The sequence below is a fragment of the Neophocaena asiaeorientalis genome, unplaced genomic scaffold, assembly GCF_003031525.2.
Source record: "Neophocaena asiaeorientalis asiaeorientalis breed wild unplaced genomic scaffold, Neophocaena_asiaeorientalis_V1.1 scaffold204, whole genome shotgun sequence".
Lineage (NCBI taxonomy): Eukaryota > Metazoa > Chordata > Mammalia > Artiodactyla > Phocoenidae > Neophocaena > Neophocaena asiaeorientalis.
Window position 1 is genome coordinate 5,264,350 of NW_020173922.1, and position 15,441 is coordinate 5,279,790.

The window sequence follows — 15,441 nt, forward strand, 5'->3', positions numbered from 1 at the left end:
AACCCGTGTCCCCTGCATCGGCAGGCGGACTCTCAACCACTGCGCCACCAGGGAAGCCCCGAAGTTCATATTCTTAATAATTATGCCAAGGCATTACGCTATGCATATCAGGGCAAAGAAAAGCAGTACCAATTACTTGCTAAGAATTTGTAAGATGAACTCAAAAAATATTCTAAAGGCTGAAGCTTTTCTTAGTATATACTGAAAGAGGGTAGGAAAGTGTATGTTTGTATATGCATATGTGTGAGTGTATACAAGGAACCGTCAAAGTACTAGTTATTATAAAATTCTTTTAGGGAACTTTTAACCTTCAACTCTAGTAGGCATGTTTGCTTCCACCCATTAAGTACCCCGTCCCTCAAATTTTACTCAAGAAACCACAGATACACAGCAGGGTTTCTAATCTGTGCTTTAAATGAACTGTGTTGAACTACTGCCTGCAGTGTAGTTCCCCCAGACAGCATGCTCAGCTCTGACATTAACTTGATGTCAGTCTCTACATTCTGCAATCCCTCCTCGGGGAAAGCAAACCTTCCCTCAGCAGACCAGGCCTGCCTAGCTCCAGGTCAGTGCTAATAAGAGAAAGCCACAAAGCACTTGAAACTTAGGTCTAACTTAGCTGACAGCCTCTGCTATCAACACAAAACCAAGGGCCTGCACAGTCCCCTAACCATGGAGGAAGTTGGTCCCATCCCTTCAGCTTGGCCCCTTCACAGCAGAGGCTTGCCCATGTGGGTGTTCACTCAGTTCTCTGGACTCACACTGCACACTATCCACACCTCTGTAAAGAGCCTTTACATCCTGCTGCAGTGCCCCTGGCTCAGTCTGTGAACCTTGTTTATACCTCCTGTACCTACCTTTTCTCCTTAGTTGATCTAATCCAGTCCTATGACTTTAAATGCCACCTATAAACTGACAATTTATAGACAATTCTCAATCTTATTTCATTGGCCTGGAGTTCCGGATTCATACTTCCAACTGTCTATTCAACATCTCTACTTGGGTATCTAATAGCACCTCAAAGATAACAAGGCCCAAGCCAAACTTTCAATTTGCATTTAAAATTACTTTTGAGGGCTTCCCTGGTGGCGCGGTGGTTGAGAGTCCGCCTGCCGATGCAGGGGACGCGGGTTCGTGCCCTGGTCCAGAAGGATCCCACATGCCGCAGAGCGGCTAGGCCCATGAGCCACGGCTGCTGAGCCTGTGCGTCCGGAGCCTGTGCTCCGCAACGGGAGAGACCACAACAGTGAGAGGCCCGCGTACCGCAAAAAAAAAAAAAAAAAAAAAAAATTGCTTTTGAAACTTGAAAACTGATTAGGAAACACTGATCTATGAATTATCAATAGTACATATGTTCCCATAAACATTTGGAATCTCTGTGGAGCCCATCACACATGGAATGCTATGTGGAAACCACAGTCAATGAACAGCATTGCACTGGGAATAACTACTTGCCCAGAACAAGGAGTACTTACTTATACAAAGTGAGTAGAAACAATGCTGATTTCATTCATTTTACCCTTAACTTGTTTCCCTTAGGCCTTTCCAACCTCATTTCTCACTTTAACCCTTCATTCCACCACTCTACTTCCAGACTTCTGTCCATAGTATTTCTTTGATTTGAAATGCTATCTCCTCTGCCCCAACCCTATGTAGCAAAATTCTAACTGATCTTCAAGGCCCAGCTAAAATGCCTCCTCTCTCATGAACCCATTCCAAATCTCTCCAACAGCTGAATGAATGATATATGTGGGAGGAAGGAGGTATGATTTCTTCATAACAGGTTCAAAACTTTGACTCCTCTCTTTCATCCCTACACCCAGTTGTCTTAGCTCTACCTTAGAATATATACAGATTCTGATCACCTCCACTGCCACCACCCTGGTGCAAGCCAACATCAATCTCTCGCCTAGATATAATGCAACATCCTCCTAACAAGTCTCCTTCCTTCCACCCTTGCCCTCCATAATCTATTCTCACTGAAGCAGCCAGAATGGTCCTTTTAAAATGTAAATCAGATCATGTCATTCCTCTGTTCAAAACCCTCCCCAAACTCCCAACTTCATACCATAATCCAAAATCCTTAATATGGCCTACAAAGCCCTATATAATCTCTTCCCTGATACCTCTCTGATTTCACCTCCTACTATTCTTGATCACTCAGCTCCAGCTAAACTGGCCTCCTTGCTATTCTCCCAACTCATCAATTATGCTCTCACCCCCAGGTTTTTATACTTGCTGTTCCCTCTGCTTGGAACCCTCTTCTCCCAGATATATACATAGCTTGCTCACTCCCTTCAGGTCTCTCTTCTCAAATATCACCTTATCAGAGAAACCTTCCCTGTCAACACTATATAAGACAGCTTATACACTCTCACCATTCTCTGTCTCTTTACCCTGTGTTGTTTTTCTTTTTAGCATTTATCAATTATATTATTTGTTTATTATCTGTCTCCGCATCCCATTCTCCAGAATATAAGCTCCAGGCCATCAGGGCCTTTGCTAATTATGTCTTTGCCTATAACAGTGCATGGCACATAGTAAATACAGTAGACTGTGGGTTCCTTAGTGTATAAGATTGAAAGTAAGAACAAAAAGCCTCCATAGTTAGTTAAAACCCCAAAGTAAAGTACTCTGTATAATCAAGACACGCAGCAAACGTTTAATGATTTTTTTTTTACATGCATACACACTTCTTCTGGCCAATTCTTATTGGCCAGAGCCTCATAATCATGAATCTTAGAATTGTTTAGTCCCCCAAAGGAAGGAAAAATCAGTTTTAAGTGGAAAGTTCAGCCTCTGATATTGAAAGCATCAACACTTAAAAATTAAGGCAAATGATATTTTACAATTCAGTTCAAAACTTGATCCATTTTAAGGCTTCAACTATTGTACCAGAAGCTCCTTCTTCCTCTTATGTTTTCTATCACCACCTATAGCTTGTTTCCCTCTCGTACCTTCTCTAAAGAGAGAAAGACACTGAGCTTGCATTAATGAAGGCTCTGAGTTTGAACCCCAAAAGTCCAGGAACGGAAAGTAATTTTTTTTTTTACTAATTTCTAGAGCCAATTAAACTCAACCACAAATGATATCAATCCTGAGCTACTTGTAAAGATTTTAAGTGCTGCCATGTATGTCATTCCACATGAATCACAAGACTTCATCATCTATATAGCATAGATATTGTTGAAGACTGTGCTCTAAATTATAATTTGAGACCCTTTAGTTCAGTTAAAATGATTATGTATTTCATTAAATTAGGGAGTAAAGCAGGTTGGTGACTTTAAAAATGCCTAAAAGTAATAAGCACTCCCAAAGCCTGCAGTGTCCAATTGCTCAATTTCCAAAGCTTTAGGTAAATACCAGGATCTTCATTAATACAGGCTTTCCCAAGATACTCCTTACCAAGAATCTCTAATAAAAGCAATCCATTTTTTCCTTTGGTGCTAAAGTGGCCAGGCTCAGACCAAAAAACAACACCAAAAGAATTACATAAAGGGATTTTTGGATAGGACTTACAGACACAAAAATCAATAAGCAACTTCAGAATATAAAAATCAGTAAACCTTCAGGTGAGTTGACACAGAATGTAGAACACCAGAAATATAACTGAAAATTGGCTCCCAGTTCTCACACACTCCATCGCTGGTAAATACATAGCAGAGGATAGGAAGGATATTTAAATCATCCCTTCAGTGATCTTCAACAGCTTTACAAACAAGTACTAGACTGCTATCTCCATTTTACAGAAAGTTATTTCTATTATTAGGAAGAAGTTAAGGTGCAGGAAAGTCAAGAGCCAAATCCACATAGAGGTTTATGCTGGTAATGGGGGATTAAAATTACGTGCAGGTATACTGAAGTCACATGTGTGGTTAATTTTATCAAACAGCCTGACTCTCTGGGAACACTGAGGGCAGAAGAGAGTACTAAATAGATGTCTTTATTCTCACAATAACTCCTCCATTTTAACTACCATCTTCTCTGTCTCACCGTCTCTCACAAACTAACTGCACATTTCCACTGTCAAAAGCCACATTAAATTCGAGCAAAAGACCACAATCACCTAGTTAATCTCTACTACAACCACTGATTAGAGGATGCTCTTGAGACCCCCAGCTCTGGCTCTCCACTATAAGTGGATGTGGGTACATGAGCCCTATGGGGTCTGGGAAAAGAGAGAGCTCAAACAATGTACTTGTCAGCACTTTAAACAAAAAACCCATTCAATTAGAATGGCACCATGTTCCTTTTGCCCTTTCTCCTTAGGAACTAAATTAAACAGATTACAGACAGTGGCAAGAGCTGGCCTTAGAACAGCCTCCCCCTTATTTGTTATTTTTAGCAATTTAGTCCGACAACGCCTGACAACTAAACATGCCTAGAATAGCTAAAGGGAGGGGGGATTATCAGATACTACCAGCAAAAAAACACTAGTCATCACTTCCTCCAACCCTAAGAAAGAATCATTTTCCATGTCTTTATAGCATCACAGAGTTTGAGCTTTTAGAGTCTCATATAAAAATACAGCACATATAAAACATCAGTGGAAACTGATAATGCTTCCTGACCTGGAGTATTGTTCCACCCTCATGTGTTTTCTTAAAAACAAAAGCATAATAAAATGAACTAAACTGTTTTACACAAAAGTTAGGAGTACAATGCATGTGTGTCCATTTTGGGAAAATTCCAGCACAAGATAATTATGTACCCAAAAGAATGGCCTCATGAATAGTGATGGAATTCATATATTTTTATTATACTGGTGGCAGGTGAGAGATTTGTTTCAAAACAAGACAAAGTGAGGTGGGAGAAAATCATAATTAGCAAGACAGCATCAACCATAGACACTATTTTTAAATGAAATAATGTAGTAAAAATTCTTTGAAAAATGAATAAAATGGTAAAATAAAAATGGTAAAGTCCTAAGCAGTATAACTATCTGCACCAGCAGATTAACTAAAATTCATTAAAACCCATTTTATAACATTTACCACTTATAATAAAAGTCCATGTACACTCAAAGAATTTAATAATTTTTCAATATTTTCTGAATTTTTTTTGCCACTAAGTATCATGTATTTTACATGACACTATAGGATAAAGCACTACAAATGATAAAATGATGTCTCCCTGAGTATGTTACTTTATGCATGTGGAGTTAATAAGCTATTACACAGCTCTACCCAAAAGTATCTCTAAAACAGGTGATACCTAATACAAACTACCTTTAAGCCATCACACAAACATCTCTGTGATTTCAGTTATTTAAGCAACTACTACAAAGATATCAAACAATATGCTGTCACCTCGTATTACATTTTAGCTGGCAAAGCTGTAGGCAGACAACTAGTTTTATTTTACCTGCAAAAATAGGATTACAATTAATAAATTAAAGTAATGATCTAAACAGAAAGGAAACGGGTTTTTTTGTTTTGGTTTGCCTCCCTCCATCTTTTCATTTTAAGGGGACATTTTTGCTCCTAAAGTGGCAATTCAGAAAAAGACCAAGGTTATAATGATAAACTTAATAGAAGTGACCCTAGATATCTTCTAATCCAACCCTCTTGTTTTACAGATGAGGACACTGAGGCTTAGAGTACAGCAAGGGCTAGAATCCAGAACTCCTAACTCAACAGAAGGTATTTAAATTAGGAATTTAGTATTTAAATTAGGAATTTACGGTAATGAATGTTCTTCTATAAGTCTAATAGACTTTGAGATCTCCATTCATGGTTCAAATATCAGCTTGGATCTTGTTCTTTTGAGCTGATTAATTACAGTGTGCTCATTAATACAGGTGTGACCTGTTCCACATTGAGTATTGAACAACTCATTTCTTCTGGCCAGCATCTATTACTTCAGATTAAAAGAGACCTGTCATATAAAGACTGATCAGAGTAAGAATCTAGGGTAAAGAAAAGTATACTGATTAACTTCACCTTACCATCTAGTTACAAGAGCAGGGAGGCATGCAGTAACACGAAATAAATTTCAAATTCTAACTCATCAAAAGAAATAATTCACTAAGCAGCCTGAAAATGAATGGAGGAACTCTCAGGCATGGGAGGGCGGAGGCTAAGGACAAATATTTATGGTCAGACAAAGAAAAGTACAGACCATATAAAGCATACAGCAGCGAAGGATGAGGTCAACAACCCTCTGAAGCATTCAATGGGACAGTCTGGTGTGGTTATAGACAAGTGTTCCAAGGAGGGGAATCAGGCCACCCCCGGAGTGTATCCTAGAAGAAAATAACTGAATCAAGATGCAAAAGGCTGAATTCTGGACTAACTGGAATGCAAATCCTTTTGTAAATCTTAATCACAAAACGAAGACACACAGCAGTGAACAGATCAAATCAAAGGAGTGTGTGTGTAAAATATCTGTAATATGCATTTCACAGACAAATAAGAAAGGCTGTCTATAAAGGGCAAGTCTATCTGGACTGTTTACATCTAACTTCTTACCAGACCTGAAATATTTCTACTGATCAAATGAAATATATCATAGATAGTTTACATTTGGGCAAATATTAGCACTTGAATCATAACACATATATACTGACCAAGATATTGATAATATTCATAATAACCAATAAAGAATACTCAACCAGAAAAAGAGCATATATGGACTTACTCAGATTCATTCTTCTCTGAAAGTCACAGAGGAGGATCACACAGCTACATTAAGCCCTAAAACACCAGGATGTGGAGAATATATATAGTTCACTATAACTCTAGCTTTCCAACCATCAGGCTCTTTTAGACAAGTCTTAAATAACTAAAAACTATTTTAAAACAAACATCCTTTTTCATAAATGTTAAGAATACAAATGAACTCTATAAAGAGATAAGTATTCATATGTGAAATCCCAACATATGGAACAATAAGAGAAACTTCACCCAAGACTCCCAAAATCAAAACAACATAGAAAGAGATTAATTTACTAATCTTGTAATTATTTAAAAAAAATTTTTTTAAGACACTCAGAGGTGCCTAGCTATCTAGTTACTCCTGAAGGTGGGAAATCACCAAGCTAATATTTAGAGTAGAGACATTTTATACTTTACTGCTCTCTAGTACTCAAACTCTCCTGGGTTGGAGTAGGAGATGTCTCTGAAAAATAGCTCTCCTCAGCAAGAGGCTAAGAGAGAAACTGTGCAAATGCTCCATGAGAACATCTTGACTTCTTAAGGGTAAAAATGAGCTGTCTGGAAAGATAAATTGTGGTACAACTATATAATGGAATACATACAGCAATGAAAATGAACAAATCACAATCTCAACATGAATGTACTTCACAAACACAATGTTGAGGAAGAAGTGAAGCAAAGCAAAAAATATGGAGACGGATTTTGTTCATATAAAGTTCAAAAACTGTCTTGAGGGATATACACATAGGTAGTAAAACTATATTTTTTATGAAAGGAAATAATTATCCAAAAGTTAGGGTTACCTGAGGGAGGGGGAGAGCAGGCAGGAATGGAAGGGAGAAAGAAAGGTAGGGGGCGGTGCTCTGGTGTCCTGCCAATTTTTGATTTCTTGGTTCGGATGATTGTAACAAGTGTTTGCTTTATAATTATTCATTAAACTACATGTATTTTAATACATATTTCTGTAAATGCTATATTTCACTACAAAATAAATAAATGACTAATTTTTTTTGATGGATTCTAAACTTTGAGCTATGCAAGCAGATGAACCATTGGGTGTAATTCTTGTTTAATATATAAAAAACATTCTTGGGCTTCCCTGGTGGCGCAGTGGTTGAGAGTCCGCCTGTCAATGCAGGGGACGCAGGTTCGTGCCCCGGTCTGGAAGGATCCCGCATGCCGCGGAGTGGCTTGGCCTGTGAGCCACGGCCGCTGAGCCTGCGCGTCCAGAGCCTGTGCTCCGCGACAGGAGAGGCCACAGCAGTGAGAGGCCTGCGTACTGCAAAAAACAAAAACATTCTGCCACTGGCTTTGCTCTCACCTGCCCTTCTCTCTTCATTGAAAACACAAGTAAGAATCAGTGCTTACCACATAGTAGTGTCCACCTGACATCACGTCCAAAGAGGGTGTCCCATCATACACACAAAGGTACCAGCCCAGGGCTTCCCTGGTGGTGCAGTGGTTAAGAATCCACCTGCCAATGCAGGGGACACTGTGAGCCCTGGTCCGGGAAGATCCCACATGCCGTGGAGCAACTGAGCCCATGCGCCACAACTACTGAGCCTGCGCTCTAGAGCCCGTGAGCCACAACTACTGAGCCCTCGTGCCACAACTACTGAAGCCCGCGCGCCTAGAGCCTGCGCTCTGCAACAAGAGAAGCCACCACAATGAGAAGTCCGTGCACTGCAAAAAAGAGTAGTCCCCACTTGCCGCAACCAGAGAAAGCCTGCGCGCAGCAACAAAGACCCAATGCAACCAAAATAGCTAAATAAATTAAAAAAAAAAAAAAGGTACCAGCCCAAAAGTGAGGTACTTAGGGCAAAAACTGGACATCCATCCAAGTGCCTACCAGTGCCCACCCATGCTATGGAAAAAATGATCCTCATTAGGCAGAGTAAAATCTCCTCAATCATGGAAACTCCAAAACATTTTCTCATCAGTCTCAGAACTCAGCCAACTACAGAGTGTCACAGGCACCTCCTATCCAGTTTTCTTGCCACTAGTCTTCCTACTTGTTTCAGGAACTACTGTCTGACCATAATAGCCATTTTTGTGGAAGAGCCAGGACTTTCACAGTTTCTTAGATTTTACTTATAGCATGGGCTGGAGGGCTATTTCACAACCCTGGGATTGTAACATTCTGCGTCAGAAGTGACATTATGTAGGCCAGAATGTCCTGGTTTCCTTATTCTTATTTTTATTGTGTCATTGCTGAGCTAACTAGGGTGGTGGAAGGGGTGGTAACCACGTCAGAGAAAGAGGGAAAGGAAAGTGGTCAACCAGTATTTGCGTGTGCCTAAAATATAATGGGGATTTTAAACTGAAGGCAGATGAGCCTGAAGCGGTAATTCAATGAGAGAGGACATAGGAGAATAGTGGTCAAAATGTGTTCAAATATACCACTGAAAGCTTATCTCAAGGATTCCAAATACTTGAGATTCAAAAGGCAAGACATCAAAAATTCAGCTCTAGCTCATCTGAATGCTGAATCTAAGTTTTTGCAACTGCAAAAGAAGTCCACAAGTAATTATTTTCTTTTTACCTCTAAAAAAGTGAGCAAAAATATAGGATGTATTTTTCACTCTTTAGAAGATACATATCTCTTCAATCTATCAATAAGGTTCTAACTCAACTTTACCTAAGGTTGAATTTTCTTAAAAAAAACTATACTTTCTTTTTGTAGCAATGCTGTATATTTCAAAAAGAAAATTATTTTTACAAAGACAGATGAGACTCATGAAGTCCTAATTCCAAATCCCAATTATACTCATGTCATTTTTACAAAGTACGATTTTGCATTTTCTAACATATACTGTATTACGTATTATATACTCGGCCATCTTCTTTAAAATTATTCATTCTCAGTATTTTTTTTAAAATAGAGAATTCCCTCAATGACATAAATAACATGGTTACTCTATCATACTAAAGCATTTTATTTTTTCTCTTCAATCGGATTACCATCATTGGTCTGCTCGTCGCCATTAAGAGAAATGGTGACATTCCCTCCCAGAACCTGATCAACCATCTCTATAAAGGCAAGATAAAAATCTATATAACACTATCACATTATGAGTCTGTTATGAAAACACTTCCTAGTCAAACCCAGGAAAGTGATTACAGCCTGAAGAACCCAACATAGGGGTATTAAAATGTAAAATATGGAATTTTAAGAAGAAAAAGACAGACTATCTTCCCAAGGTTAAGATGGTACTTGTCTTTACCCTTCTAGTATGTAATATAACTCCCTATCAAGAAGACATGAGGGGGCTTCCCTGGTGGCGCAGTGGTTGAGAGCCTGCCTGCTGATGCAGGGGACACGGTTTCGTGCCCCGGTCCGGGAAGATCCCACATGCCGTGGAGCAGCTAGGCCCGTGAGCCATGGCCGCTGGGCCTGCGTGTCCAGAGCCTGTGCTCCGCAACGGGAGAGGCCACAGCAGTGAGAGGCCCGCGTACCGCAAAAAAAAAAAAAAAAAAGAAGACATGAGGGCAGAGACTTCCCTGGTGGTCCAGTGGCTAAGACTCCATGCTTCCATTGCAGGAGGAGCGGGTTCGATCCCTCGTCGGGGAACTAAGACCCCGCATGATGCGCCACGTGGCCCAAAAGAAAGAGGACATGACAGCAGCATTACAGTACCCCCACCTCTGCTCCATAAGAAGAAAAGGGCCAGCAAGTGAGACACCAGGCTGGTTGACAATGTAGACACAGCATACTACAGTTATCAAAAGCTAAACAAATTCTAGGTTAAGTAGGACTGGGGAAAAAAATCTGGAGAGGGCAAACATAAACAGTAAGAATGCAAGTGGAGGGCTTCCCTGGTGGCGCAGCGGTTGACAGTCCACCTGCCAATGCAAGGGACACGGGTTCGTGCCCCGGTCCGGGAGGATCCCACATGCCGCGGAGTGGCTGGGCCCGTGAGCCATGGCCGCTGGGCCTGCGCGTCCGGAGCCTGTGCTCTGCAACGGGAGAGGCCATGGATAAAAGCGAGTCTAGAAAATACTAATGAAGATGGGCTCTCCGATCAGACTAGCACCTATGTTATGTCATGCAAAAGAATGATCCATAGCGTCATTTATACAGACTGTTGGTAGGGGGTGGGTAGGCACACACAGTGGGGCCGAGTTAATAGCTCTGGTCAAAAACTAGAACTTTGGACCCAAACCAAAAAGCTTACTTCATCAGAGATGAAAATGTGCTAAATTAAACAGCCTGGCCTTTGTCTGCAGAGTTATGTATAAATTATGCCTCCTCAATTTAATTGTAAGGTATCTGAGGGTAGAAACTAATAATGATAATGATAATTAAATAAGATGAAATACGCTGGACTGACAAGAAATACTAGGGCCCAGAAGAAGAGACTGTATGAAAGGCAGAGTAATAACTGGAAGGCCTTGGGAAAAACTATTTAGAGCTCTGAATCTTCATCAAGCTTCCCAAGTAATAGGAAACCATATTTGTAATTACTTCAACTGATGATAGTTTATATGCCCAAATCCTCACACTGTGCTATGAAACTAGTAGAATAATTAGACAGAACAAGGGAAAAGCACTTAATTTAACACTGAGGAATCAGAAAATGCTTCTCACAAGAAGTAGCCCTAAACTAAGATCTTAAGGATTAACAGAGCTGGTAAGAGCAGAAGGAGGAAGTTCCCGGCGGAGAGAATTACTTTTGCAAAGACCTAGTAGACAAAGAAAACACAGCAAGTTCTAAAAACAAACTACTTCTGCATGTCTGGAGCATACAGTGTAAGAGAAGGAAGAGGATATGAGGGACATGAGAGAAAGAAACAGGAGTCATTTCATAAACAGCCTTGAAGGTATGTTAAAAAGCTTGAATGTTACCCTAAAAACAATGATGGGGTTTACACAGAGGAACAATACAACAGATTTAACATTTCAGAAGGTCATTCTAGCTTCAATATGTTAAAAGGATTAGAACAGAGAAAGTTGGAGGTGGAAAAACCAGTTAAGATGCTACTGCAGATGATGGAAACAGCTGGTTTAAAGGTGAGAAAAAAATTCCAGCGGGAAATACCATTTAAAAGAGAAAACAGTGAAGAAGTAATATTCAGAGATAGTAAGAAGTTTCCAGAATTGATGAGTCACTAATCCTCAAACTCAGAAAACTCAACTTAACCCAGATAGGATTAAGGAAAAAAGCAAAAAGACTAAATCCCCACCTAAATATATACCAGAGAAACTACAAAGCATGAAAGATGACAAAACAATATTAAAAGTAGCCACAGAGAAAAGACAAAGGAACAAAAATTAGGCTGATAACTTCTAAACAGCAACAATGGAAGCCACAAGTCAATGGAATGCTATCTTTAAAAGAGCTGAGAAATTCCTAAACATATAAAGCAAAATGAAACATATCATCTCAACTATGCATACAGTAATAATGAGCATTTACAGCACCCAGATAGTAGTTTCTAAATACCACTGCCCACTAAACTGAAAGACTAAGGAGAAATTCATAAATATCATCAGAGGGAGATCTGACACAACTCTCTCATAACTAACTGAATAAGGAGGAAAAATAATCAGTAAGAAACAGAAAATCTGAACACTGCAACAAACAATGTATGTGTGCATGCATGCACATGTGGGTCTGTGCACATGTGTATACATTTCAGGCTGAAGTAACAAAATTATAAAGGTATGGCAGTCAAAAAGTATAGGATTGCTTCAGGGAAGAGAAGAGTGTGTGTAGTGGGTGATACCATTAAAAATACAGGTTAGGGCAGTATTGGAGAGAACACTAAATGCAGAGGCAGGGATCATGCAATAATTGAATGTTGAGGTAATAAGGAAACTATGATGGTAGGATAAATGGAAAACAAGAAACAATATAAACTAGATTTACATTACTAAAATGGAAAGGTAAATTGTCAAATGATGAAAAACATTATATACAGCATAATCCCTCTTTACTCAAAAAGTGTATATATGTGTGTATGAACTTATTTATAAAATAAAGTTTTATAAAGTGTAATAATACACATCAAACCATAAAAGTGACATTTTGAGGGTATGCAGAAAGAGGAGAAAGTCATTATTTTTGTTTAATCATGTTTTAGTTTTTGACTGTTTTTCTTTTTTATAGTATACTTACATCATTTTTATAATATAAATAGTGTATAAGATGAAAGATTAAAAACATAAAATAACTTCCTAGGGTAGAGGCTATAGTTTAACTCTGCTAGTTTTTTGTAGCTGTTAATTAGCATTTCAAATACCAACAAGCTAGCTAATCTACTTCTATTACCTGACAGATATCAGGATACTCTTACCAGTATTTGAGAGACTCCGTGAAACGAAACTTTTGGAAAATGAATTTCCTAATATTCATCAGAAATGAATAGTATGCTAAAATCACCTGTGGCAATTTTACCTTGATGATTTTTTTAAATTATAAAAGTTAACACAGGGAGATGCAAGAGGGAAGAGATATGGGGATTTATGTATATGTATAGCTGATTCACTTTGTTATACAGCAGAAACACACCATTGTAAAGCAATTATACTCCAAAAAAGATGGTAAAAAAAAAAAGGTTAACACATACTTGTTACAATTTATCCAACACAGAGGTTATAAGAAAAAAATTGTATCCCCATGTCCCATCTAATTTCTTTAGGGTAACCAGTGTTAATTTAATATATATACCTACAAATCATTTTCAATGTTCATATACAGATCTTGGTTTTTGTTTGTTTCCATAAAAAGAATTATTTACACGTTACTTTGCATCTTGCTACTTATTCATCAGGACAATTTTTAGATATATTTACCAACAAGTGCAAAAACACACTTTTTTTGGTAATCTACATGAAATATTTTCGTTCAGTTTTTTTAAGATACTTTTGTTTGGAAAACTCAATCTAGAAGAGTTGGGCTGACAAAATAGGATATAATAACAACCTGGTTACTACAGGATAAGTTTCCTTCTTTTTTTTTTTGTTTGCTTATCTGTTTTGTTTTACAATACATTTTCTGAGCTACAAAGCCACTATCAAGTTTGTTTAAATTCTCATTGGTAGTCAAACAAAAATAACCCTAAGTAACCTAAGATACAACATGCTTGCCCCAGCCATGCCAAGTCAGTGTCCCTGAGAAATCCCCTGAAGGCTACGTGGGGTGTCTCACCAATTCAGCAGAGGGCTGAGTCAGATTCTGAACCACTGCCTCAAATAGTATTCAAAGAAATTAGATAAAGTGACCTATGAAGTCACTGTATCCACCCCCATCTCAGGAAATCTTGGTCCCAAAAAATAATAACCAGTTTTTTTGTCCTGTCCAACTTTTACTATATACAGGATAGATCATTCACCAAAGCCCAAGAAGACTATTTCATCTGAGGTTTTAATGTATAAAGAAATGGTAATAATAAACTCCAATTTTCCAAAGATTTACTAAATTATTACTCTTACCTATCATCTTTTTCCCTAGCTTAAAAAAAAAAAATTTGTTTTCCTCACTGGAGCACTACCCTTCGGATAGTTAATTAGTTATAGCTTACTACTCAGTCCTTGTCTAGAATTACAATGTGTGAAAGAGTCATATAACTAGATCCTTTGACTACTATTATCATTACCTACTCTCATGCCCATCCACCACAACATATGGTGTTTAAATATACACTGTGCTTTTATTTTATTATATTTTTTAAGAATAGACATGTTCACTTAAAGGCAATGGAAGAAATACATTCAGGTTAACAGTATCCTATCTTCTTCAAAACTCCCTAAGGTTTCAAGAGATTAGTCTTTTTTCTGGTTTTATACACTGCTGTAAAAAGACTGCTTCATACCTCTAGCACAATCAGAAAAAATGAAAACAATGTGACATGACCTTGGCAGGCATACATTTTCATTTAATATGACACGATAATTACTTTTTTCCTAAAAGTCGACTACGACTATCAGTATTCAGTCAAAACTTACTTACTTCCAATTCTTTAATTTTTTCTTCCGCTATCTTCTGTTTCTCTAACAGCTGATTATGAATTGCCTCCTTGGACTGAAGAATAAACCTACAAAGCACAAAAAAGTTGAAGATTAAGCCACGTGACTACTATGTTCATCAAAATCAACAACTATATGCCACAAATATTAAACTAAGAAAACTAGAAGGATGATCTCCAATTGAGAACAAATAAAATGTATTACTATGTTATGACAAACTCAGGAAACCTCCACAGGTTGAAGCCTTCTTGGCTGAGAAGGAATAAAAGCTTAAAAGTAAATTGTGCCTTCTGGTCTTAAGAAGGGAATTGGGCTTCAAGTATATTCATAGACAAAAGGAAAAAAAAACATAAAGGGATAAAAATCTACTGTAGGCTAGAAGAAAAGTTAACAAACAATAAAAATCCCCCATAACTTTAATTTTTCAGTTTCCTGTATCAACTTTTATCTAGATATCTTTCAAACAATATTTGTAAATTACAGCTCCTCCTCCAACCTTTAAAAAAATTTTTTGTAACAGCAGTAACTCATGACCTTTTAAAGTCACAATCAAGTACTGTGTTAGGATCAATGCATTAGTGTTTATATGAGTTCCTCACACAAAAAGCGCTGTATAAGGCCCAGTATCTTTTATTATTATATCCAGAGTGTATAATACCTCTGAAAAGCTCAAATTGCACAAGTGGAAATTTTCAACTTTTTCCATTTTACATTCAGGCACATTACTTACAGTTGATGAGGGTGGAAATATGGGGAAACTTTAAAAGTTAATACTGAGGGGCTTCCCTGGTGGCGCAGTGGTTGAGAGTCCGCCTG

General features: G+C 38.2%; 1 protein-coding gene across 1 annotated transcript in view; it reads right to left on the reverse strand.

Annotated features, from left to right (window-relative positions):
- The window catches only part of PFDN1 (prefoldin subunit 1), a 58,845-nt gene that overhangs the window by 17,134 nt on the left and 26,270 nt on the right, over positions 1 to 15,441 (reverse strand). Inside the window, exon 3 of the mRNA XM_024752289.1 lies at positions 14,609 to 14,693. Within this exon, the coding sequence (XP_024608057.1) occupies positions 14,609 to 14,693 (85 nt within the window). The remainder of the gene's footprint in view (positions 1 to 14,608; positions 14,694 to 15,441) is intronic.